The sequence below is a fragment of the Danio rerio genome, chromosome 17, assembly GCF_049306965.1.
Source record: "Danio rerio strain Tuebingen ecotype United States chromosome 17, GRCz12tu, whole genome shotgun sequence".
NCBI lineage: Eukaryota > Metazoa > Chordata > Actinopteri > Cypriniformes > Danionidae > Danio > Danio rerio.
In genome coordinates this window covers 35,017,559-35,045,401 of record NC_133192.1, presented here as the reverse complement: position 1 = coordinate 35,045,401, position 27,843 = coordinate 35,017,559, and the positions used below count along the sequence as shown (strand labels likewise).

Below are 27,843 nucleotides of genomic sequence, written 5' to 3'. Positions count from 1 at the left end.
TTTATCGGTCTTGAAAATAACATTATGCTTGGCTATATTTTAATGCAACATTAGCATCGCAAACATATCTGTGGCCGCTCTTTTGCGTTTACTGTTTTGTTCTTCTAGATTATTATGATTTTTATTACTATTATTATAATTATTATTATTATTTAGCATTCTCTTCAGTACAGTAATATTCAATATGTCAGTAATACTGCTGTGAGAAAATAAGTTGTTTCAGGTTTTCAGGCTGTTGTCATGATCCGGTGAAACTACTTTGTTAATTCTAATCAGTTTTTTGTTTTTTGTTTTTGATATTTGACAGATAAACTGTAAGAAGAATAAATGCACTTCATTGTATACCAAGTTGTTGTATCTTTTTCACAGATTATTTACAGTTTAAATGAAGTTACTCCAAAAGCATCATGCGGCATAGCAAAAAGGTTTATTGTTAGCCTGTTTGTATCTGCTTCCAAAAACTGCTTAATCAGACAAACACTGAACCCAAATATATTTAAAAATAAAATACCAAAAAAAAAAAAAATGCACTCAGTAAAATTTGGTGGACCGTGCACTAAAAATATACCTTTATTGTCTAAAACAGAACTTTGGCATTGTTAATTCCTGCTTTATGCATTCACCGTGACGTTATTGTAATTCTGCCTCAATATTGAGTCAACAACATTAAAAACAATAAACAGAGACAGAAGCTTTTCCTGTCACACTACCTCATGTGATCATGTAAACATCATATAAAAAGAGTTTATAAATGGTCAATTACGCACAAAAAATCTAAATATTACTTTTCATAGAAAGTCGTCTAAGCTGGATGAATAATCCTGAGATTTATAGCTTTTCCAGAGTGTCATTGACTAATACACATGCATCAGATAATAGGCCAATTAGCTTTTTGCAATGGTGATGTCAGACCCTTCATTTCTCACAATTCATTGGCAGTTGATTACAGAAAACTATGGGGAAAAATATCCAGATAAAGATACAGAAATCCCAACTATGAGTCATCATGTTTGATCTAATCCAGAGTTCCTTTGTTTTTGCAGTTACGGTCTTGTCCAAAATATAAAGTGTTTATTTGCAGCTCTGCTATAATAAACTCACAACTTCATGATTCAAAAACTTCCAGAACATAAGAAACATGACTTTTAGAAGCAATTTGTTCTTTCCGTTACAATAAGAAATCCTGTAGAAATCTGGTTATATATGAGATGTGAAGTTGGTACCGTTCAGAAAGAACGACAGAGAATGCAGAAAATCACTTGAAGGCATTGACTCAGACACCAGTCTAAAAAAACTGAAGAGGTATTAAATATGGCTTCTGTCCACTTTTCAATCCGAATTCATGCCATGTCCTTCAGATGAAATCCTCCATTGGCTTCTCGTAATTCTTCTTTCTTGCGGGCCTGCACCAGGGAAAAGACCACAGCGGCGAGAGTGTTTCTCCCGAGAGAGATCCCTCTGCTAGTGTTTCTCTCAGCGTAGCTTGAATTGTGTTCCCTGCTGCTTACGAAATATGTGCGGACCGCTCCCCGCCGCTCGCTAACTCCTTTGACATAGATTTCCCCTCTAAGCTGCAGCATAAAGCCGTGTTCGGCCAGGACACGGCTGGTGGCTTCTGGGACCTGAATACGCCCACTGAGCCCTGTGCTGTCCATTCGGCTAGCAAGATTTACAGTCATGCCCCAAATATCATACTGAGGCTTTGTGGCACCAATCACACCAGCGACTACAGGCCCGTGAGAAATACCTGGAGGACAGAGTTGCACATGGTTAACCACATGTAAGCATTTTTGGTAACACTTTAGTTTAGGTCACAGTTCATGCTATTAACTACTGGCTTATTACCTGCCTATTATTAAGATATTAACTGTTCATTAGTAGTTATAAAGTATGATCTTATTCTGCATCTCTAATCCTAACCAAAACCTAAACCCAATTTCCCCCTTACTAACTATTAATAAACAGATAATTAGTCGTTTATTAAGCGAGGGGTGTTAGTTATTGATTTGTTAATACTGCTAATTGTGACCTAAAATGTTAGCCCTTTTTTTTCTGAATAGTTTAGTCATTTTAAAGTAGAGAAAGAAATATGACAATTATAAAATCAGGAAATTGTAGGGTAACATTTTACAATAGCGTTCATTAGTTAATGCATTTACTAACATGAACTAATCATGAACAACACTTGTACAGCATTTATTAATCATAATCAAATATTTACTAATGCATTATGAACATCCAAGTCCATGCTTGTTAACATTAGTTAATGCACTGAGTTAACATGAACTAACAATGAACAACTGTATTTTCATTAGCTAACGTTTATTAACATGAATGAATACTGTAGTAAATGTATTGTTCAATGTTTGTTCATGTTAGTAAATGCATTACTTAACATTAACTAATGAACCTTATTGTAAAGTGTGACCAATTGTTGATGCCAGTGGACTTAAAGGGGACCTCTTATGCCACTTTTTACAAGAAAATGAGTTTCTGATGTCTCTAGAGTATGCGAAGTTCTAGCTCAAAATACCCCACAAATAATGTTTGATAACTCTTAGAAATTGGCCCAATTTAGGCGTTGATCCAAACTGTGCAGGTTTGGAGATGGTAGCTTTAAATTCAAATGAGATTGTGCTGTCTTTTCAAAAAGGAGCGAAGCTACAAATGTGTTATGTGTTAGCATATCAGCAGATTCAAAGCAAGACTAAAGGCTACTGCACACTGAAACCGAAACTGTCGTCCATTTTTTTCACACATTTAAATATAAATTTGACTTTAAGGTGTGTCAATGGTATTAATACACTGCCTCTGAAACTTTCGTCCATCATAAAAAAAAATTTGAACCGGGATCTTTTTTTTCTTCAGTTTTTTCGCATCCAAAAGAGCACTTTGAGAGGTGACAGTTCAGAGCCACCGTACAAGTGAAAGGCAAAATACAAAATGTCATCACTTGAGCCACAGATAACATCATGAAAAACACAGTGCACAATATAAGACAAAGGTTGTTGTTTCTGCGTGGGCCTGCAGAATCGTCATAACTTTTTCTCTTAGAGCACAGGTGTCAAACTCAGTTCCAAAAGGGCCGCAGCTCTGCACAGTTTAGCTCCAACCCTAAATAAACACACCTGATCAAACTAATTGAGTCCTTCAGGCTTGTTTGAAACCTACAGGTAAGTGTGTTGGAGCAGGGTTGGAACTAAACTGTGCAGGGCTTTGGCCCTCCAGGAATTGAGTTTGACACCCCTGCCTTAGCGGCACCTCTAATAGTCTGCTTCGGTCTGTTGTTCTGATACGTGTGGCTGCCATCTATTATAATGTCTATAGGTTTTGCCAGTCTCTGTTCCAGATTTATTTACGCATGTAAATGTGTGAAGTATCACAAGCAATGTATCAAAATACCACTCATTTCCTGAAAATAAACTTTTGCATTTGGGGATAATCCAGCGCAGATCTTTGATAATGAATTGAACTTTGCTCCCTCTATTATGGGATGAACACTATATGTAGCATATTCCTTTCTTTTTTTTTTTCTTTAGAAAACAGAGAGGAGAACAAAGCATCACTGTGTGAAATGACTCTGAAATGTTTTGTGCTTTTTGGAATGGATTCATTATATGCATTGGACTCAGTGTGCAAGGTTTTTGTTTGTGGTGAATTGACTTCAGTGTGCAAAGATGTTGTCTCTGCGAAAAACTAAAAAATGTCAAAAGAAGTGGCTCAGAAGAAGGTAGTCTATGTTTTTTATTTGTGCATGCTAAAACTCAACATTTATAACGCTTCTTAAGGGTGCTTTCACACCTTGACTTTTGATTCGGAACCTGTCTTGTTTGCCCAGTTAACGCGGTCTGTTTGGCATATGTGAATCCAGCAATCGCGCTCGGATTTGTGCCAAATCAATCGGTCCGAGATCGCCTGAAGGTGGTCTCGGCTCGACTGAAACAAACTCTGGAGCAGATCGATTGTAGTGAGAAAGCAAAACGATATGAGCCCGGCTATATCACAGTGTATTATGGATATGTAATAGGCATATATGGCTTTATGAAGAGAAAACTATGAGTAGGGCAATATATCATCCCTACTTGCGTTTCATGTTAAATACGAAAGTGAAAGCATGCTGAACAATTATTGAGAGCCGTTTATCTGTTAGGAACATTGACTGAACTACAGTCTAGCCAAGGGCTCTGTATGAGAGAGTCTTCCCTCTGATTTATATCTGGTGACGATGTCTGTGGGTGTCACCATTCAAAATGAGAGCACAGCTTTTCACTTATAATGTCTTATTGCTCATCGCCATCAATTAAAATAAGGACGCATGACAGCTGAGCGGGACTGAGTGGGAAAATAAACCATGAAACTCTGACCAATGTGAGGAGAGTTTACTCACTTGTTTTAGATCTTTTGGTCCGTTTAGAAACTTTGCCGTGTGAAAGCGAACCGCACCAAGAGCAAAGAGCAACAATGTAACAATTTTAATCCCTGTTTTGGAACAAATGAATCGATTCACTGGTGTGAAAGCACTTAGTTGTTGACACAACCCCCTTTCACACATACAGACCTTTTCAGAAAATTACCGGCAATTTTCTCAGAAAGGGATCATGTGTGAACAGGCCCTTTTTGAAAATACCTGTAAATTTGTTCAGGCAATCTCATCTTTATCCTATCTTTATCTTTGGCATGCATGATGTGAAAAGGCTAATGGTGGACGTCTGCTAGTCACTCAGGGCTGACATGACATGTACAAAGGGAGAAAGTCAATTAAAGCGTTTCTGTTTCTTTTATCTTTCAAGTCTGATTATAAAAAAAAAATTACCATTAAGGGCCGGCTATTTTTACACATTTTTGCCACACAACTGCATTTAAACCCCTTATAAAAGTGAACTCTGCATAATCCGTCCCTTATGATTTTCTTCTGTCAGACTCACACAGTCAGTATAGTTTGAAATGTTTATTCGTTTATTTTGGCATGGCCAGTGTACATTACTTAACATTTCTACAAATGCACCAAAATTAGTCAAAAGGCTCTTCCCTTCCACTGTCACAGGACAGATGGTAAAATTGTCTCCCTAAAAACAATATGAAAATTACACAACGTGCAAAGCTAATATAAAGAAGCACAAAAAAAAGAAGCAAAATTCTCCTACGAAAGTGATTATAGCGCCTCCCGATGGTGAATGCGGCAATACTCACGGCAGGTAATATTTGATAATTCTGTTGTTTATTTCACTGATTTGGCAACTGTCAAACGTTCGGTCAAACGTCAAACGGTTTGAATTTCCGCTTTGTAAAAAAAACATTAGTGTGCCATTTGGGACACCACTACATACATATACTATCCTGTTGAGTGTGTAAGTGCATAGTGCATGAGTGCATAGTGTATAGTGTGCCATTTGGGACGCAGCTCAAAATATCTTGCTCTTCCATGCTGTACAATGGTGTTAGGTAGTGACCCTTTTTGAATCTTCCAAAAGTACACAAATTCACAGTAAAACAAACCCACATGCCACCAGAGGGTTGATGTGTGCCTAATGAAGAAGATTGATGCGTTTTTGTAATTATATAAATTGTAAACTTAATTCACTGACTTTAGAATGTGCGTCTTGGCTGACCTCTTACTCGATGTATGTCATCACACATGATACTATAAGAGTAATATACTTTATAATATTATACAGTAAATAAAAGTTATCCAGAACTAGTTTTCTTGTTCGTTGTCATCTTCTGTGGTAAACAAACTGTATGATAAGTACTGGATTTCCCATGAACGTCTAATCAAGGAGCTTTCACTACAAATACGATTATGTCGCATTTGTTTCCAACATTCTTCACATATCTTCTTGTGTTCATTATAAAAAAAGGAAACTTACACAGAGTTTATTTGCATGAACTATTTCTTTTCCATTAAAGTTAAGAGAGTCCGAGCTTCATTTTGGTCAAAGCATTAATTTTAGATTAAAAATGCACGGTTTTGTAATAAAATAATGATATAATTAATCAATATGGATTACAGTAAGAAAGCTGGCAGCTTCATATTAATCTTAATTGTCCAATCCAATCACATTAAAATCATACTGATGGTCCCATTTAATCTTATTAGCGTGTCTGAACCGGTGCCCAGCAGGTGTACACTCTCCTTCACAGCAAGCAGTCATTAAGCATGCTCTTGAGACTGAATCAAATAATCAAATAAAGCAAATAATTCCTTCTGAACTGATATATGGGTCAAAGATGATCAGACATACTACTGTATGTTTTAAGTCTGAAACAAAGTCAAACTAAATAGGAAGAAGTGTTTGACTTGACGTTTTAATGAAATGTATGATATCAGTGAAATAATGTCCTATTGTTATCATGTGGAAAATTACACTAATTAAAAAATAATATTAATAAATTAACAAAAATACATTTAAATAATAAATAAAACAAATGGCTAAAAGTTGTTTGTAAAAAAGTATAAAGATTTAAAATGGCCAATATCAGCATTCTGGATCTGATCCAGACATGATCCTTAAACGTTTTTTATGTAATCAAATAGTTTTCACACTGAATGACATTTTAGTTTTTGTCTTCTGTAAATCCTTGTAAAAAGTGTATGATAATAATATTTTTTCTTTCACCAACAGGACAATCTGTTTTTGGAGAAAAATGTTTGAACACCCCTTCATCGTTGACCCATTTTCATCACCAGTCATGTTTTAAAAGTAGAGAGGTTTAATAACAGAACATCTTACCAACACGCAACCAGAAGTCATTAGAGGTGCGTTTGTTTATTTCTTTCAGAGTTTCTTGCATGGCCAAAGCGAACAGAACCAGTGTACTGAGGTGAGCCCACTCATCTTCACATTCCTATAACATACACATGCAGCATTTACCATTCAGCACAGCACGTCACATATTAAATAAGTAGAACGCCATGTCCACAGACAGGTACTTAGAAGTGTTGTTTGGTGTGTGGAAGGTCAGTCAGTACTTTTAAAACGTTTGCTATATGGAAAGTTTACGTCTCTATCCTGGTGATTTACACATGCAATCTGATTGGGTGCTCATAGTTAAGATTCTTATATTATTCACAAGTTTTAAAATACATAGTAAAAGATCATCCAGCAGACTAAAAGAGAAACTCCTAGATATAAGAATAGTATAGCATAGCAATGTTAAAATAAGGATAGCACAGTGGCTCAGTGGTTAGCACTGTCGCCTTACAGCAAGAAGGTTGCTGGTTTGAATCTTGGCTGTGCTAGTTGGCATTTCAAGAGTTAACACTTAGCTGATGATTGGCAATAAGCTAGTTTGGCAAGCTGTCCCGGGAGAGAGCCCCGAGCTCATGAGAGCCTCGAGCCCGGGGCTCCCTCCCGTTGCAGGGCGAGAGGGGAGTTTGAGCTCGGGTAGATCTCGAGAACCCCCCCCCTCCTGCTGTGTGAGGGTTGCTAAGGTGATGCATTGCTGACAGAATGGAATCGAATTTGGTGCTAATTTGGTTTAGTCAATTTACTTAAGTGTCATGTTTTTGGGAGTGTGGGAGGAAACCGGAGGACACACCAGAGGACACTTTTGTATGGGAAAACCCACACAAGCACTGGGAGAACATGAACTCCACACGAAAATGCTGACCGTTTGGGTAGATGCCCGAACCGGAGGCATTTTGCTGTGAGGCCGCAGTGCTAGCCACTGGGCCGCCGTGCTGCCCTGTAGACAAAAGAGGAGGCGAAGGGGTGAAAGGGGGATTCTTCAAGACAAAGATGACTAAATGTAAGGCGTTTGGTTATTTATACTTGGTTAGGAATAGTCTGATTGGTGGTTCGTACATTAGCTTGACTCAGGGCCAGCTGTGTCAATCATAAGCATCCTCTCGAAATTAGTTTATGAATAAACTTCACTTCTGTGTGAAGTTTGCATGTTCACTTCATGTTCGCAGGGGTTCCTTCAGTGCTCCGGTTTCCCCCACAGTTTATAAACATGTGCTATAAGTGAATTGAATAAACTAAAACGGCAGTAGTGTATGAGTGGATGTGTAAATGGGATAGTCCATGGGTGTTTTCCACTACTGGGTTGCCAGCTAGAAGAGCATAAGTTGTGTAAAACATATGCCGGATTAGTTGGTGGTACATTCTACTGTGGCGATCTGTATTAAATCAGAGACTAAGCTAAAGAAAGATTAATGAATTAACATTAAAATATGAGTTCTAAGAACTTCTACACAAATATATAGAAGATTAATACACAAGCAACAGAATATTATTAAACAATTGCTTAAACAGAGATGGAATACATCACTGTATGAATCACACTGATTAAATAAAAAGGCGAGTAGGCACCTGATTTAAACTTCTGCATAGAATGCATTTGAATGCTGGCCCAGCCATCACATACCCTTTACCATTGCCTGAAACAAACCCTAACGCACATCTCTAAAAACAATTTACAACATGTTGTGCGGAAGCATAGTGCAAGAGCTCTGATTGGTCGGCTCGGTAGCGGTGACGAGTGTGGCTGGTGTGACCAAGAGCCATAGGAGAGGAGCAAGCCCGGTGGCACAAGTGTTTATCAAGTTTCAAGACCACTGAGGGAGCACCAGATGGATACTTTTGTTTTGTGTTTACTTAATGATTGACATTGTTGCACTTTCACTGATTCCTGCCTCTTTTTACCTTGAATGAGTGTGGGTTTGAGCTACTTCTACTGTACGCATTTCAGGTGTAAACTCAAAACACCCGTAAAGAAACTCAACACAGATGAACATAGAAAACCCACGGTCAGCTAGCTTTTCGAAAGCGTTATGCAAGGCAATTGCAATGAGTTATAGTGACTACTCATTGCCGATATACAATTATAAGTAGTGCACTGCACTTTTTTTGTTGCTAGGCAACCACTTTACCAATTGTCTTGGCACTGGAGGACATGACGTAGGATGCTTTCTCCAGAAAAAAATGACGTTTAACTACTAGGCAATTTGTCAAAAACGTGAGCTGCAGCAGACTGTTAATGCAAAGTGCCTGAGGCGCATAAACAGTGCAGGGGACATTAAGTGTGATCAGGGCCTTAGGCTGTTTAGGAGAGGGTACAATTTCCTGTTCCAGAATTCCTTCAAAGCCATAAATCTGTCTAATCTTGTTTTTTCTATGGGAACCCAGGACTGGTTCTGACTGGTTGAAGAGTTTTCCAAATAATCGTTAGTTGGCTTTGAAAAGGTAATTTATATATTATTTTGTTAAATATGTAAAATAAATGTGCTCTCCACAGTCATTCCATTCATCGGTAGTTTAAAGAACACAACTAAAAAATGTTTAACTCAAACATATAACTGCCTATAAATCCAGAGAAATTTCATTTTCAAGTGGTCTCTTATTTTTGTTTTCACCCATAGCTGTATATTTATTGCATCTACATATACATTTTGAATTCACACTTCAAGGTATCACATACCTGTTTCTCAGGAGAAAGGCCCGATGCAGCCATGTAGCAGCTGCCAATGGTTTTGATTTTCTCAATGTCCTGAAAGTAAGGCTCATCCAGTAGCTGAGGTGAAATCGAGAAAAAGGATCAGTAAGTTCAGTAGGTCTGTCTTTATAATCTTTTGATATCACAGTGTTGGGCATTCGTACATTTGAAATCCATTCCATCAATATCATCTAAGCTGCTACAGTATTAGCTGTTATATTGTCAATTGGACTTAGTTAGATGACATTTGGTTCTAAGAGGATGCAACATAAATCTACGTACCTCATCAAAGTCAGCAATGATCTCATTAAGAAGACGCAGACACTCCACGTCTTGATGAATCAATTCTTTCTTCTCGTAATAATCGGAAAAGCCTGGAATGGAAGCAAACATCACTCCAACTCGCTCGTACGATTCAGAGAACAGATCCTTGGAGCCAAATGATTAAAACAGAGAAAACACAGGGGTGTTACTATAAACTTATTCTGACATCTTAATTAACAAAGGTTAAAATATTAAATGCTCAAACCATATAAATACTTTGATGTTTACATTTTTTAAACAATTTTATTTCTACTGTTTTATTTTCTGATCAAAGTTAAACTACTAAGCTCTGCCATCAATTTTAAGTTACGCTACAATTACATTAAGTGCTTATAACTACTATGCATTATTATATTAAAGTATTAATATTTAATGAAATCATTTGATACATTTCCCTGATTTTTAATCATTTAATTAATACAGTTCACTGTACACAAATGATTTTTCATTTGTTGTTACCAGGTCTAGAAAATATGATCATATTACCCCAATTTTATCCTCCTTACACTGGCTGCCTGTTAAGTTTCGTATTGATTTTAAAATATTGCTTTTTACATAGAAAGTTTGAAATAATCTAGCTTCTGTTTATCTAACCAACTTTCTGTCTTGCTACAATCCAACTCGCTCTTTAAGATCTGAAAACGCAGGGCTTCTGGTAGTACCTAGAATAGTAAAGTCGAGTAAAGGAGGTCGAGCCTTCTCATTTATGGCTCCTAAACTCTGTAATAGCCTTCCTGATAACGTCCGAGGCTCAGACACACTCTCAAAGTTCAAAGCTAGATTAAAGACCTATCTTTTTAGTAAAGCATATACTCAGTGCATCACTTAGCGGTGTGATACATGAATGTGCTCCACACAGGTTTCTGCATCTCGTTTATATACACTATGAACAGCAGCTACGCTAATTATTCTCTTTATTCTCTGTTTCCACCAGGGGATACTCATCCCGAGGCCCTCAGACTATGCAGCAACACTGATTCACTCCAAGACCAGCGACAAGATGATCCCAAGGTTTCCATAATCCTGGACCAGGCTGTATCCTGAGCAGCTGCTGTGGTGTTCATGAAGGAGTGGATAGCTTGTGACTGACTCCTGTGACGCTCCATGGACAGACGAGTCTTCGCTTAGGTTGAGCATTCTCCAGCCTCCGGCGCCTAGACTGCAGCTCTGCACAAGACACTTGGCCATAGGAGAAATGGTCGTGCCTAACTAAGCCTAGTTTCTCTCTATTATTTTTAATTCTTTACTTTCGCCAATTGGTGAAGTTTTTTCCTCACTACTGTCGCCACTTGCTTGCATGGTTCAGGATCTGTAGAGCTGTGCATTAATGGATTTGCTCTTCAGTGTTTGGACTCTCAGTAGTGATTATTAACCACACTGAACTGAGCTAAACTGAACTTCAACACTGAAAACTGGACTGACACTGTTTTAATTTATTATGATCTTCTATGTGAAGCTGCGTTGACACATCTATATTGTAAAAGCGCTTTAATAAAAGGTGAATTGAATTTGAAAAAGTAAAAAAAAAAAAGTGATTAAAAGGCATCACTTAAAGCAGGGGGCACCAATCTTGGTCATGGAGGGCCGGTGTCTCTACAGGGTTTGGCTCCAACTTGCCTCAACACATCTGCCTGGATGTTTCAAGTATACCTAGTAAGACCTTGATTAGCTTGTTCAGATGTGGTTAACTAGAATTGGAGCCAAACTCTGCAAGACACTGGCCCTCCAGGAACAAGTTTGGTGACGCTTGACTTAAAGGAATAGTTCATCTGCAATAGAAAACTGTGTCTAAAAAAGAAGAAGATACTTTGAACAATGCTAGTTACCAATAGACATTGACTCAGGACTATTGATATTATTGGCTATAGGTTTCCATCACTTTTCAAAATCGTGTTCAACAGAAAAAAATACTTGAGAGTGAGTGAATAATGAGTACATTTTTAATTTTTGGACAAATCCTCACTTTAAAATCATCTTTAATTTTAAAATTGAACTCGCCTTCTTATTAAGCATGATAAGAACACAGCAAATATACTGTACTTTACATTACATTTACTAGTTAAAGGCCCTTAATATTAAGTAGGACTATAAATGCGGTTACTACTGTACCTCATTGTTTCTGTCTCTCTCGAGAAAGTGGCGAGCGACGTGGGCAGGGAGGATGTTGTACAGCAGACACTCGTTATGCTCCCTTAGTTCCTTCATGTCCTCCACTTCTTGCCTGGCCTGCAGACGCCACAGGAAGTCAAGCCTGGATGTAGTTTCTAGCTGTGGGTTAGAAGGACACAGCACAAATTATATTGTGTCAGTTTGATTGACAGGACTTTTAAGAATTTATAAAGAATGTAATAAGTAAAGCAAGCTAAGTGGTGATTTCATTATTGTTTACTGATTAAAAAAAAATACTTAAATGCTTATATAAATTATTATTATAAATATCTAAAAGTGGTATCACTTATATAATAATGAACACATTTATTATATATTTATTGCATATTATTTAAATATAAATTCTATTTGTAAAATACCTGTCTACTGTTGTAAAGGACGACCACAACAAACATGGCCATTAGCAGCACAGAAATGCCTTTCCGTCTGAGGTATTGAGATCTAGGCAAAACACACATACACATCAGAGGGGACATAACAATTCAATAGTCTAGGAAGTAATGTGATGGTGTCACATCATTGAAGTACACATTTTCAGTGAGAAATAATAATGAAAAAAAAAGGAAAATATGTATTTTTATAAATGCATAAAATAAAAAAGACATTTTAAATAAACTGTATTTTTACAAATAATAAACTTTTTTACATGATTGCTTTTGGATTTATAGAATCTATATTTATAAATCTAGACATATATTTTAGTGACAAATAATAATAGACAATGGGATGAAAAAGGGGAATCTAAATCTTAGAAATTCCATGTATATTAATACTAATATTATTATTAATTCATATTAATTAATTATTATCATCATCAATCACCATAACACTTTAAATTACTGTCAGTTGAATAATTTTTATATGTTAAGACTTGTTTTTATCTGTGCTTTAAAAAAAAGTCCAAAAAAAGCTAACAAAGATTGATTTTTAAGTTGATATCTATATATCCATATCAGTTTGTAGTTGTTTCGACTGGTTAAAAAAACAAACAAAAAAACTTTTTTTTCCAAGAGCAGAGTTTTTAGAGTCTTACATCAGTGAACAGATCTCATCTTTCCAAATAATTCTAATAAGGAAGTGCCAAAAAACATTCTACAAACAATGAAAGACTTATATTGCATTCTTATATATGTTTAAGGTTTGTGAACCTACTTCTGCATCCATACATGGCAAATCCAATTACATCATGTAGTTTTTCATACAAATACAGATTACAACTAAGAACAAGATGTTTAACATTGTGCTTAGCCACCATTTTAAAAAAGCAGTCAAATGTTTCAGTTTGTCTTGTTGGTGAAGGTAACCTATTCATCCAGCTACCAGCATACGCTATTCTTACTTCTAGAGTAGACTAGCAGTGTTTTCATGCTACTTACAAAGCAGTTGGCCTAGTTGAGTTGGTGTTTTGAAAAGACAAGAAAAGTATCTGAACTAGGGTAACTGGTTTGTAAGTAGCACTGGTTTGTAAGTGTGGTGGAAATTGATTTTATTTATCTTATATTCAGTTTATATACTCACGTGTTCTAGTTATAAAGGTCTGTTATTTTATTCTTCTATGGATTTACCATTTAAGTTGACCAAGTGTGACCACTTTAACATCTGTTTATCACAAGACAAGATCTGGATAAGTACATGGTGATTTAACAAACCACATGTTCGGATAGGATGTAAGGCTGAAATATAGATGGTCAAAAATAAAGTTTGAGCACTGATGTAACTGTGATTCATCCTGTATGTCACTGATGACCTTGTGGGTATTACAAACTAGATAAAAAGAGAACGCACTCTGTTTCTGCATCTCACACTCTGCAGAAACTGTTGTTGATGTATGATCGTGTGACCTTCTTTGCAAAGAATAAAACTTTAAAAGACACTTTGAGTAAGAATTTGTCTTCTTGACCACCGAGAGAGCCTCCTTAAAGAAAATTGCCACTACAATTAGAAAACGGTTTTCCTTGTCGTTTCACTTCAGCAGTCATTTTGACTTTTTTTTATTTTGTAACTTGATAACTTTGTTAAAATAAAACCCATGTAAATATAGCATTCTGACTTTTCCGAAATGTGTGCATATTTCATTATGGCATCGTTATATTATTGAAATTACAAAACACAAAAGAGTTCTGAGTATTTCTACATTGAATAGCTATAACATTCAAATTGGCTGAATACATTACTTTGTCTACAAGTACACAAATATAGGCACATATAATGACTGATGACAGATATTCAAGCAGGCACACAACATCATAAGACGTTAATATTAAGTTAGATTTAGGTTGTGACGTCAGGTGACTAAAATTCAATGCCTAGCCAGGTAGTCAATGTCAAATGATGTTGATATTTGGTTGATTTTAAGTTGTGTCAAATACTGACATTTATTCATCAGGTATGGCAACTAAAATCCAACCTCTGATAGACGTTATAATGGTAACGTTCACACAACGTTAAGCTGTAATATCATTAGACGTTGATATTTGGTTGATTTTAGGTTGCACATTTTCATTTTCAAACAAAATGCAACATCCCCACGACATTGGGGTACAATGTCAATCTGGCATCATGTTGAAATCCTGTGCCTGCTGAGTTAACTTTACAAACCCAATAGAAGGTTCAAATGTAGATTTGATGTGACAAAAGTTCAATTTGGTAGAGTCTTATATGAACACTGGCTATTCTAGTATTTATAAAATATTGGTGGTGCCAGTGTTAAAAAAACAACTGATATATATACTGTACCTCTGAATTTGGCTGTTTTGGTGTTGGCGGATAAAGAGCACATGGAAGGCAACCTCAATGAGGTATGTGTAAACTGCAATGACTAACGTCAGCACTGCTAGCTTCAACAGACAGCTGAGCCTCAGGAAGACAGCACACGTCACCATTGCCACCACACCACTCAAAACGAAGAACTGCAGAGAGAGAGAGAGATGCTTTTACTGTATGGCTTTAATGACGTCACAGACACAGCAATTATAAAACAGCAACAAAAAAAAAGAAGAAAAAAAAACAAGAAATATTGTTTGGAGGTGGTCATGAGTGCTATTTAATGCTCCTGTTGTCTTAGATTTCTGTACACACTGTCAAAAATGACAGTGTGTACAGAAATCTATGATAAATTCAACTCAATCTTCAAATTTATTTTGCATGAAGACACAACCTCATCTTCATCAAAAACTGTGAATGTCTACCATTTCCCTCATTAGTGTGGAGTGTTTCTTTAATGTTACTCAGAGGGCACCACTCATTTTTGAGTAAAGAAAATTATTCCGGATTCCGGGTGGGCCTACTGATGGGTCAAAATTGACCTGAAGGACAACCGTTGTACCCTAAATGTGTACAGCATTCAAGAAAACAGACAATTTTTCGAATGGGTCATTTTAGAAAAAGTCACCATACTTCAAGATAAAAATAACATTGTACAGGGTTAAAATGGTGCCTAGGTCATGTTTGACCTGTAAGTCAACAGGAGGGTTAATAACATTTGTTGTTAAAGAGTAAGTTACTCCCGAGACCTTCATTCGTCTTTGAAACAGAAGTTTCTGAGAGCTCTCTTATAGCATTGGTCCTGACTTGTTAAAAAAAATACAAAACAAATCCTCAAAACCTTACATATGCTTTCAGTGGTTCAATTGTAATATCATCAAACTATGAGAATACATTAGTGTGCACATCTAACAAAAAATAATGATTCTACGAGTGCTTTCATATGTCTCGTGCAAGTCATAATAATTTAGGATGTATTACTTGGGTTTTATTTCAAACAGAGGAAGTGGCATGCGGGGATCCAGGCTATACATCAGTGCACAGCGTTTGTGAACATGCACCCTACACTTACACTGAGGAGATGAAATTGAAAGTCATTATTTTTGTTTTATTTGCACACGAAAGTGATCTCGTAGCTTCATAACAGTCCGATTGAACCACTGAAGACACATGGACTGTTTTGAGGAGGTTTTTTGGTACCTTTCTGTACTTTGAACAAGTCTGGACCATTGTTGTCTATGGAGAACCAGCTTTAGAATTTTATTCCAAATATCTTAATTTGAACAAAGGCCTTGGGGTTTGGAACAAAATAAGTGTCAGTAAATAATGTAAGAATTACATTTTGTGGGGTAAACAGTCTATTTAAGTCCATTTGTACTGTACCTCAGGATGTGTGCAGATGTTTACTGGCCACTGTTTACCATGTTCTGAGTTCTTGTTGCTTTTCTCAGTCTCTTCAAATGTGCCGTTACACCAAAACTGTGAAGAAATAGATGGAAGTTTTAAGACAAGCATGATTTTGATTTGACACAAACAGCCCAAAATGTGAGAGGGTGCTCGCTGCAGAGCCATTTGAGCAGAGCTGAGCTCCAGCGAGAGGGAGCATGAGCTCTCGTTCAGCCTCCTGTAAGCTGTTTTAATGCGTACACCAACCCCACCCCTAACCCTACCCCCAGTGACATCACTCGTAGAAGAAGTGCAAAAAAGGTGGAGCTCAAGCTCAAGCTCCCCTTTGCTGGAGCTCAGCTCGCCCAAATGGCTCTGCAGCGAGCACCACTTGCAAAATGTTGGCACTCACAATGTTGCAGGAGGCTACACCAAAGTTAATAGCAATAGCAGTGAGGGTGAGTAGGTTCCGGATGCTCTTGGTCTCGTGGATCCAGCAGCACAGATGCTGTAAATATGGCGGGGAGCGCTTAAATTCCTCAGCCAGAGTGACCAGAAGCACCAGCATGTAGACAAACAGGAACACTAAAAACTGGATTATCATGGGAAAGAATCTATGGGAAACACATGCAGACATGCCATGTTTATAAATTAAACACACATGGGGCTTTTGAGAGAATAGTAACAGCTGATGTTGACGATACTGGAATTTCTAACTTTGATATGATACCTCATCCCAACATAAATATAAATTTTGCAATAAATATACAATATTTAGGCATGTCACTAAGGATTTTGACTACTGGTCCAGTCAGACCTGTGACATTTTCACTGAAAAATAGCTGTCAAACTGTATATTTTTATATAAACTATTTAAGCTGTATATGGCAGGGGTTCCTGTGTCAATCTTTTCCATATTTAAAAGATGACTTGCACCTCAGAAGACGATGCTGATGCGCAATGAGCACGTGGTGGCTTTAAAGGCATAAGACACATACCTCCTGAAGATGCTGAAAGCCCCATCATTTAGGTATAATTTCTGGAGGAGTTAATGCAGGGGTGTCCAAACTCGGTCCTGGAGGGCCGGTGTCCTGCAGATTTTAGCTCCAACTTGCCTCAACACACCTGAAAGGATGTTTCTAGAAAGCCTAGTAAGAGCTTGATTAGCTAGCCCAGGTGTGTCTGATTGGGGTTGGAACTAAACTTTGCAGGACACCAGGCCTCCAGGAGTTTGGACACCCATGAGTTAATGAATTCACAGAGCTTGGTGCACCTCTGAAAGGATCTAGTGAACTTAGACACGGTGCCAAATGAATCTACAATGTTTTTCAGCATTCCTAAAGCACATAATCACAGCTACTATCTCAATAAAAGCTATGTAAGCCATTTAGCAACAAAGCTAGAGTCATTGGGCAGAAAGAAGCCCTGCCCATATTGTGAATCTGCATCTATTGTGAAGTGAATTTGAAGCGATTTATCTGCGCGTGCCAAGTCAGGTGTGAACGCAGCATGACCGCAATCCAATAGAAAAAAAATAAATAAATATTCGAAGGGCTGCAACTAAGAACTACTATTTTTATCTTTAGTAGCTTATGGATAAAATATAGTAATTTTAATAGATTAATAAAATGAATTAGATTTTAGTCCTTCATTGTCCCAGGACCCCCTGGTGGGTCCCAACCCTTATATATTAGTGAATAACATTAATAATTAATAAATGATTACATGTGGCATTCTGATAAATTTCACAATTCTTAATTCCAATTTTAGTATTAAAGAAGAAACTACTTGCCAACTTATAAACATTTTTGACAAGTGAACTATTTTTAATGAACAAATAACCAAATTACCATCAATAACACAAATAAATTTAACAGAGCAAATATGTAGCTAAAAACATTGCTTCTCAGGTGGCTCCAACTGTAATTGTAATGGTCTTTTGTTGATGATAAATGATAATTAGTGTGACTAATGACTATGAATTTAAAGTGCACATGAACCAGAAGTTGCTGAGACTTTTTTTTCAATAAGTTGATGTACTTCCAACTTAAACAAAAATATTGATTAGAGGGCAGGGCTTTCTTTTTGCACATCATTCTCTCATAGCAAACTAACGGTAAGAGGGGTGTGGTATATTGCGGCTGAAATCAGAAAATGATTGACTATGACTGAAGATTACCGAAACAAACATATTTTCAGTGGATTAACTTGCAGGGCTTATTTGTTCACCTAAAGAATAACAATCTGCACTAGCAAAATAAAGATTGTACAATTTGATTTCACATGGACTTTAAGCATAGTTTTAAAGACAATGTTGTATTATATTGGAGTTATTTGACACAGATTTAGCCTATCTATTGAAACTAATCATGTAGCTCATTTACAGAAAGTAAAACTGTGGCAGGCCGTAATGCCCTAAAAATGCTTCAAGTGTCCTGAATGAAAGTAACAGGAGGTGTGACATGAGACTGTGGTGCTTCTAAACTCACAGACCGCAGTCAATTCTGCGGAAAAGTGATATTTTAAATATTTCAGTATCGACCCCTATAAAACTTTGATACTTTTGATAATGCAAGTAATCACTTACTGTGGAGAAGGGATGAGGGCTTGGGCAGCCATGATGAAGAGGAGCAGAAGGAAGGAACAGGCCAAATTGGACTTGAACATCTCATCTCTCATTTGAGAAAACTGAAAGTGCAAATTTTGTGTGGGTCTACTCATATGCACAAATGCTATTATGCTACTGTAAATATGAAGGTTTCTGTGAGGTCTATACCTTTCCCTCAATGTGTGTGTCTTTGAAGACTAGAGTGAAGGGTGTGATGTGTTCTTTGCGCATTCGTTCACTGCTGCGCACCTCGATGGCTTGCTTGATTCTCTTGTTGATTTCTCGAGACCCGGCACAATGCGGAGTAATCTGATTGGGCAGGTGCACCAAGGAGCCATTGGTAAACGTGGCTAATATCTAAAAGATGAGAAAAGTTAAGTAAGTAAATGCAATGTTTATTTCGACACTCGGGTTTACTTGCCAGTCAAATGAAACTCTGGGGGTCTTTAATCTCATAAGGCCTGTTTGACAGAGGTGAAGGCCTGGCTGTCATTACATTTTTGAGGAGGAAATCTGAACTCACAATCTCCCCAAATTTAGACTTGGGTGAGATGCCGTTGTGTGTCAAACCATTGGTTAAAAACATTGGATTTATTTTTGATGATGGGCTAAAGTTTGACCATCAATAAATATGACCGTGATAAACTCAATCTTTAATCTTATAACTAAGTAAAGACTACATACTAAATGTAGGTGAGGTTTATGAGTACTTACACAGTTCATTCCGATGATGTTGTCAAAAGGCAGCTCTGCACTCCATGTTGTCTCATCTTTGCTAGTTCTCCTGACTTTAGGGGGCTCTTTGTCATCTTGGGGTGTGTGGCGGATCAGAAAAGTGTCGATCTTGTGCTTGCGTAAAAACTCATTGCGCTCATGTCCTCGGCCCTCTTCCGTCTCATAAACACCCTCGAGACAGTCCAGGGTTGCTCGCGATATATGAATCCTCCTATTGTTACACATTTTGTTTTATTACACTATTATCTGATGTGTATTATGATGAAACTAACGATGTGGTGTACTTGCCCTGGGATTCCTCCAGCCTCTAGCATGTTGGCAACATCTACGTCCCAAGACCACACGTCAAACTGCCATTTCTGAAGACCCAAAACCCCACACAGGACAGAGCCAGAGTGGATTCCAATACGCATGTCCATATCTCTCTTCAGCTCTTTGCGCACATAACTGATTAAAATAGAACGATGAATAACATTTATCTGATATCTCGTCATCTCTTCGTTTTTAGAATTGCTGTCAAACATCAATGGTCAACACAGGAACAACAAAATATATTATATGACTCCATGATTGGTGCTTTGACTACCTAACCAGGAAGCCCATTGAGATGCACCATATGATTAAAGAGCCCCTATAATGGGTTTTTGAAAAAGACCTTCCATGCAGTGTGTAACAGCTCTGAGTGAAATGAAATATCCAGCTAAGGCTTAATTTTGAATGCGAACAGTGTTTAAAACTATTGATTCATCTATAAAAGAATAGTCTCATAGTAATTTGAATGAATCCCCGCCGTAATGAGTCTTTAGACGTGCTGACATGACGTTGACAGGGGAACTCAAACCCCACCCATTTCCTGCGCATGCAGAACCGGGAAAATTGAAACCCCCAGACTCATCCACAAACACTGTAGCAGATACCGCTTAAAACATGTCGCAAAGACGCTGTGCTCTGAAGTGTGAGGGATAGTTAGTGTTATTTTCCCTACCCAAAGATGAGGCTGTGAAGTGGTTTAAGTTTATTTTTGCAAAAATACCTCAGCATTATAGCCCCAGCCTTGTGCTGTGTTCCTGTCATTTTTCTGACGAGTGCTTCAGCAATCTACACGCTTACAACGGGGGATTTGTCGACCGTTTATTAAAAGGAAGGATCAGAAAACAATATTGATGTATACAGTGCAAAGTTCACTAATCAGTTTGTTCCTCCATTTCACAAATGTAAGAAAGTGCAATTAAAATGGATGTCTCCTTGCTTTCTCTAGCATGCAAATTATGTATTTAATTGTTTTGTCACTTGTAACCACTTTTACTGTATCTGGTTAACTATATCCTCATATCACATCTAAAACCACTTTAAAAACGTGATGGCTCCCGCTATGTTTACGGATTTAAATGCATTTGTGAGCTCGCGATCTTCTGCCGTTTGTTGTTGATATGGCCACCATCACCTGTTCCTACAAATTTGTGGCAGTCAAGTTTTAAAATAATTCAGCTTTTGTCACTGTGTGGATTAATACTGAATGTGTGTGTCACTGTTTTTACTTTGGTTAACTATGGTTAAGAATAGAGCAATACGCTGGTGTTAAACTGCATTGCTTCAATGCACTCCTGCATTGGGTTTACACATACTCTCTGCACTTTGACTACCCCAAAACTGTTGATATGCCATGCTGAGCGTTTCTCTCTGTCTCACACTGAATGTAGTCAACCAATCACAACATATTATAAGACAATTAAAGTGTTTTTGACCTTGCATGCATATCAGCCTATTGTTGGAGACCCCCAAAACCAAAATATGACTATTTTTAATTCATAATAGGGGCTCTTTAAGACATTTTTGACAATAAATCCCAAAAGTAAAATGCAAAAAACAAGTGGAAAAAAACGATCAAGAACATAATTTTTACACTAGGTTGTATAAAAAATGCTTATAAGATTCATTTTACACATGTGGCCGATTGCATTTAAAACCCCATAACAAAAACTTTTTTTTTTCCACCAGGTCTGTCTGAAAATGTACATTTGGTAGCAATGGCTATGTTCTCCTTCAATGTTTAGCTTATTTTGCAAATTAGATTAAAAGATCAGAAAAAGCTCATTCACTGAAAAAGTGAATACTTAAATGACAGTTTTTTTGTAATAAAGTAAGACCAAAATGAAAAAAGGAAAAAAAAAACAGTGACAACAATAATACACAGTTCATTTAGGTGAAATAAACTTAATGAATTAAAGTTGATCTAATTGTTTTGTTTAGTTCAGTGTACATAAAAGCCTGCCACAAACCCTTCCCTCAAAGCATTCAGGTCTCCAAAGTGGGCCCATTAGGCACATCTCCTTTATGCACTTTTAATCTGTTAGATCAAAATGCATCTCAACAACCAGTGTAAACAGATCCTTTAGGGGACACTGATGCATAAAAAGCTTTCTGAAAATCCTCTGCACAATTAACTGGTGTAAACTAACCAATGAGTTTACAATCATCACCATAAGTGATTGAAAAAATGTAAAATACACACCGTATAGTGTTGATCATGGCCAGACCCATTTCTACACAGCAGCGGGCATGTGCAGTCTGGGGCTCTGGAACCCCAGACACACAGTAGTAACAATCTCCAAGAATCTTTATCCTCATGCAGTGATTCTCCTAAAGTAATAAACAAGACTTTCATTATGGTTCCAACACATCGACTGCAAATCTAATTGCCATATTTTCAACAGCTACAGCAAAATGTTTCCTAATTTTATGCAGATCATTTTGGTAGGTGGGTGGGTGGTTGGATGGATGGATGGACAGATGGACGGACAGACAGACTTTTGACAGACCACTTTACAATAAAAAAAAACACATTTATGCTTTGCACTAGGTCAAGGGTGTCCAAACTCGGTCCTGGAGGGCCAGTGTCCTTAAGAGTTTATCTCCAACTTGCTTTAACACACCTGCCAGGAAGTTTCTAGTATATCTAGTAAAAGCTTGATTAGCTGGTTCAGGTGTGATTGATTAGGGTTGAAGCTAAAATCTCCAGGACACCGGTCCTCCAGGACTGAGTTTGGACATCCCTACACTAGCCTTTACATTACATTAAGACATTTAAAGGCATAGTTCACCCACATATTACAATATCCTATTAATTTACTCTCCCTCAGGTCATCCAAGATATAGGTGACTTTGTTCTTCAGTAGAACTTTAAAGAAGATTTGAAGTTAAATCGGTGGTCCTTGGTGATTTATAAAATAGCAGTGAATGGTGATAGGTTTTTAGATTAAAAATAAACAAATGCAAACTAGTCCAAACCAATTCCTGGGGCTCACCATGACACATTGAGGTCTTGTGAAGACCTTGTGAAGTGAAGTGATCGGGCTCCATGCAAGAAATGTTTTGGCCAATTATATTTATTAACATTTTGTGCAGATAAAACACCTCTTATGTCTGGGTTAAGAAAAAGAATTGAGGCCGTACTCACACTATGTACAGTTGCCTCGAACTGAGCCAAAGCACACTTGTCTCCCCTCCCGTCTCCCCCGACGTCCCGCACTCACACTACAATCGGGCCTGGGCACGCTTACGTCATTCATTAAGCGCTCTCGCTCAGCAAAGAGGAGATTTCTCTAGTTATATCGTTTCAGTTGTTTGATATGCAGTGACATGCAGTCAAATATTTTGCCAAACAATCCTTAGGGATGCAGTGACACGCAGTCAGATATTTTGGCGAACAGATCCGCCACTTTTGGCGCTCATAAACAATCATAAAGCCCTCGTGCTGCAGCCCTCGTGCCCCTCCCCCCTACCGCCCTTCAGTAGGCGCGCACGCGACAACACCGCTCTTGAATATGCGCGCTGCCCCCCCTCCCCTCGCTTTACAGTACGCGTGCGCAACAACACCGCTCTTCAGTACGCGCGGCGACAACAACAACTACTACAACAACTACAACTACAACAACAACAACAACAACAACAACAACAACAACAACAACAACAACAACAACAACAACAACAACAACAACAACAACAACAACAACAAAAGAAGATGGGCTTTTGAGACGATTGTAAAAATTATAGAAAATACGCCTTTATCAAACAAGTCCTTAATGGTATAAAGGCTCTGAAAAACTGAAGTTCACGAAAAACTGAAGAAGAACATGATGGTAGAAAAGATATATTATTTACTATAGGTTCTAGTTTGGACGGTCTTATTAAGTGTTTCCTAAAAGCAACCCATATTTTAAGAGTATTGGACCCCACTAAACTGTCTGAGACATTTCTACCATTTATTGGAAGCTGAGAGCAAATCATTGAATGAAGGGAGGACTTTGAGGATAACAGTTCTAATTGTACCCAGATAGGATATTCTGAAACTGTTGAAGTGTAAATATTACAGGCCCCCCAATACTGTTGAAAATTTGGTACTGCAAAGCCTCCTTTGGACTAAATTGAACATTTTTGGGTGAACTATCCCATTATGGTTAATATCTCTCACCTCTGCAAGGCGATCAAAGCGACCAAACAGCTCATTGAGAGTCCGCACCAATTCTTGAGCCGGCATGGTCATGGAGAGAGAGGTGAAGCCTTTTATGTCAGCAAACAGGATGCTGAAACAATAGCATATTCATGCTGATTTGACGCAACATCCTTGCTGTAAATACTACTACATGGGGATCTGCGTTTACCTGACATCTTTGTATTGATGAAAGTAAGTTTTATGGAACTGTTGAGGAAGCAATTCATCATCCAGGGCAGTCATATCACCAATCATCTCCATAGCAATAAACCGAGGAAGAATAGACATCACCAAGCGCTCCTAATGTAATATAAAGTCTTGTTTCATTGAAACTTTTGCATTAATGAAATAATAACAACGTATTAAAGTCGAGATTCCCAAACCTGTCTCTGGTTCTCTCTCTCCATCTTGACTCGACCCTCAATGCAGCGCCGTGTCTCAAGGAAGGCCTGCCTTTGGGCACGATCGGATAAATAGTGGATGAAAAGCCCTGCAGTATTCATGCCCATGTACAATAGACCTTTCGCTAGTAACTGGAATGAACAAGACAAGCTTCATTAGTTGATGTATTGATCCCTGAAGTTGACGATGGTTAAAGACAGTCTGAAACTGGTGTGCTTTTGTACCATAACAATGGAGCATTTATTAAAAGGAAGACCTGGCACAGCCTGAGAGAAGCATTAGAAAGATCAAACCTCCATCAAATTAACCCTAGATCCTAAAGGCCCTAATATACTCCAAAAACAATCAAAGACAAAAAAAGAAGTAATTTTAAACAAAACCCCACCAAAATTTTAGTTTTAACCATCCCGTTCTCGAAATCAAGTATGAAATTGTTCATGTCAACATGACACATGGCACTTACAAGCCTGCCTATTGCAGCACAAGGGTGTTTGAGAGGTCAAAAACATTATACTGTCACTTAGGCCCAATCCAAATTCCATTTTTGTTCCGTGTGTAGCCATGCTGCCGATGTAGATGGTGTGTTCTGGGAAACTTCATACTCATTGGTTTCAAGTGTGGTCCTGAAAAACCTTGTTTCAAGGGGTATCTAGCCCTTTTCCTTAACCCTACGCCTTCAAGCTAAAGAGAATTAGGACACCCCTACCCCTTAACTTGAACGCGCAAAACGAGGTAGAATTGGGATTGAGCCTTTTCAAACATCTTTTTTGCTCTCAGATGAAGAAAGAAAAATTAAATCAGGGCCTTAGAGATTTTTTTTCGGGCTGTGATCTTCCATTATCAAGAATTTCTTTTTCTTACACTTGGGTGAGAACCAAATGTCAGCTTTGAGATTTGTGAATAGACTCTTCTTTACCTTTCTTACAATGGCTGTGTCATTGTAGTTCTTAAAGGTATCCACAAACAGGTGCAAGGCAGCAGTGAGGAATCCCATGCAGATGGACCACAGCAGAGGTAGGGGCAATAGTGTGTAGATGGCAAAAAGGGTGAAGAGCACATACCACGACTGGTCTGTCTCCAATCCGTACACCAGTCCCCCCAGCGCTTGAACAGTCTGTGACAGCCAGCTTGCCAGCCCGGCATAGCGAAGGTAATCTGGAGACATCAGTCCTTTACAAGTCAGAACTAAGACACATATGATCGCTCCGAGCGCCATTAAGAGCCCGGCCAACCATCCATGTTGAGAGTCCACCATCTCAGGGGCCAAAGCCAGGTAGATGAAGATAATGTGGAGTTTGGTAAGAATATCAATTACATTAGTGACTACGAGGGAAGTTCGCCGTTGGCCAGATGAGTGCTGCTGGTACAAATGCTCCAGATCGTGAGATTTGAACTTGTGGTGGAGAGCAGGGAGGAAGATGCCACGCACTGTGGAGCCCCAGCTTACAAAGAAGTCTGCATCAGTAACTGATTCTGTTGACTTCCGTGTGCAGGTGGAGTTGCGTTCTCGAAATGGATGGATGCGAGCTGCAGAGGAGCGCCGCTTATGCATGCCAGCATTGCCCCGTGCAGCTTTGTTCCGAATCTGTCTGTTGATGTCATCGATGTAGGCGTCAGTAACAATGATTTTGCGAGAGTTGACCGCTCGCCCCTCGTGGTGCATTCCTCGTTGGTCAATAATGTGACGTACAGCATTCTGCCACATTAGTTGCTTGCGTTTCAAGTTGGGTGATGGAGGCACAATTGTGCAAACTTGAGGTGGAACAGTGATTTCTGAAGAATTCAAAGCCATGATCTAAACAGGCTTTAGATCCCAGAACTCAGCTTGAGACTTCTATCAACTGCACGAACCTAAAACCATGAAAAGTAAAAGATTTTATCATTTAGATGGGACATTAAAATTGTGTCAGTTTGAAAGCAAAAAACTGACTTTGAAATGAACTAACAATGCATGTTAAATCATAATACTTCTTTGAACCACATATTACACCCAAAAGAACATGACAAAACAAGTTTAATAACCCTTTAAAAACATTTTAAACTTAAACTTTTCCAGAAACTAACAAAACATAGTTACATTCCTCTAAAAACACCCCCAAAATGAATTCAGTGTCCATAAAATATGTTTGACACTAGACAAAATAAATGTCCCAAAATACACAAAGACTCACAAAACAAGTTCAATAACTCTTAATAATAATAAAATAATTCCTTACATTTATATAGCACTTTTTTGGACACTCAAAGTGCTTTACACATTAGTGGAAATCTCCTCATCCACCACCAGTTAAACCCCTACACTTTTTCAAAAAACATCCAGGGATTTTTCACAACCACAGAGAGCCAGGACATCGGTTTAATCTCACCCGAAAGACTACGCTCACTGAGCAGTACAGAATCCCTATCACTATAGTGGGGCATTAGGACCCCTGCTGGTCTCACTAACACCACTTCCAGCAGCAACTTAGCGTTCCCATGTGGTCTCCCATCCCGGTACTGACCAGGTGCAGCCCTGCTTATCTTCAGTGGGCAACCATGTGGGAGTAGCAAAGAGCTAGCTAGTCTCTTACCCAAGAGTTTCTTGATAATACACTCAAAATTAATTAAATGCCCTCCAAAAAAAAAAAAAAAAATCAAGTTCAATGCCCCCATGATACCCCCAAAATGACACTCCTAAAACAAATCCAGTGCCTCTCAACAAGGACCGTTTAATTACTCACAAAACAATCTCATATAAAAAGTAAAACACCCAAAATACTCATGAAACCAAATAAATGGCATGAGTGCACTTAATATATACTACATTTAATGCATATTAAAATGAGGAACACTGCTCAAATGATCTCTCCAGGACAGTTATTACATGACATAACTGATTTAAGCTGTACATAGATGTAAGTGAAAGTATACTTGCCAAGGATGGGGCTTGAAAAAAACCGGTAACGATGCATGCATCGGCTCATCCAGGAACAGTAGCCAAGGTGAACTGATCCAGACACAAGCAAATATCTAATATGGTACATTCTTGTCCCTCAGCGGTGTAATATTTGGCAGCTGAGTGCAGAATGAGTCGTCTTTGACAGATTTTCCTTCTGCCATTCCAAGCAGCATGACTATGCAAAGCATAGCTACATATATATAAATAAGACTTGTCTTCTATAATAATACTCTCCACAATTATAATCCATAAAATCCTGTCTCAAAACATTCCTTGGTTTTGGAAGAAGTCAAGCCCAGTTTTAAAAGATGTCCCGTCTGCAGTTGATTGACTCAGGCTGTCTTCAGGTAATGAAGTGATTGCTCGGCCAGATGGTCTGAAAGCTGCCGTGACCCCTTCCCAAAGGTAGAGCCCAATCTGCTGGAGCTTATCCTACAGAAGAATCTTGACTCTTGATGGAAATGTTTAGAGGCAAAAATAAGTGGACTTGAACTCGACACTGTGGCAGCGACAGAGGAGTTTGGGATCTAATGCACATGCACATTAACACACACATACGCTCCGTAATAGGTTGAAACATAAGGGATT

The 27,843-nt window shown here is 38.1% G+C and overlaps 2 protein-coding genes across 2 annotated transcripts in view; one reads left to right on the top strand and one right to left on the bottom strand.

Moving 5' to 3' along the window:
- LOC137488123 (uncharacterized) overlaps positions 1 to 10,713 on the top strand; it is a 590,350-nt gene extending 579,637 nt beyond the window's left edge. Inside the window, exon 2 of the mRNA XM_073927786.1 lies at positions 10,697 to 10,713. The gene's annotated coding sequence lies outside the window, so the exon portion shown is untranslated. The remainder of the gene's footprint in view (positions 1 to 10,696) is intronic.
- si:ch211-132f19.7 lies at positions 409 to 27,843 on the bottom strand. The gene is made up of 19 exons (XM_683811.11): positions 27,232 to 27,843; positions 25,234 to 26,168; positions 24,299 to 24,448; positions 24,085 to 24,215; positions 23,895 to 24,006; positions 21,936 to 22,063; positions 19,712 to 19,870; positions 19,403 to 19,634; positions 18,857 to 19,045; positions 18,668 to 18,768; positions 16,493 to 16,694; positions 16,078 to 16,173; positions 14,668 to 14,840; positions 12,291 to 12,372; positions 11,872 to 12,030; positions 9,721 to 9,867; positions 9,424 to 9,516; positions 6,732 to 6,846; positions 409 to 1,747 (listed from the first exon to the last, which is right to left on the bottom strand). Exons 2-19 carry the CDS (start codon positions 26,107 to 26,109, stop codon positions 1,341 to 1,343), a joined length of 3,552 nt encoding a protein of 1,183 aa, XP_688903.4. The 5' UTR covers positions 26,110 to 26,168; positions 27,232 to 27,843; the 3' UTR covers positions 409 to 1,340.

What these genes read in the sequence shown, in the direction of transcription:
- si:ch211-132f19.7 (XM_683811.11), bottom strand. Translation starts at nt 26,109, where the DNA reads ATGGCTTTGAATTCTTCAGAAATCACTGTTCCACCTCAAGTTTGCACA. An exon ending in AGAGAGAGAACCAGAGACAG is followed by an intron (nt 24,216 to 24,298) that starts GTTTGGGAATCT and finishes ATATTACATTAG; the next exon opens with GAGCGCTTGGTGATGTCTAT. An exon ending in GCCATGATCAACACTATACG is followed by an intron (nt 19,871 to 21,935) that starts GTGTGTATTTTA and finishes TATTTTAATCAG; the next exon opens with TTATGTGCGCAAAGAGCTGA.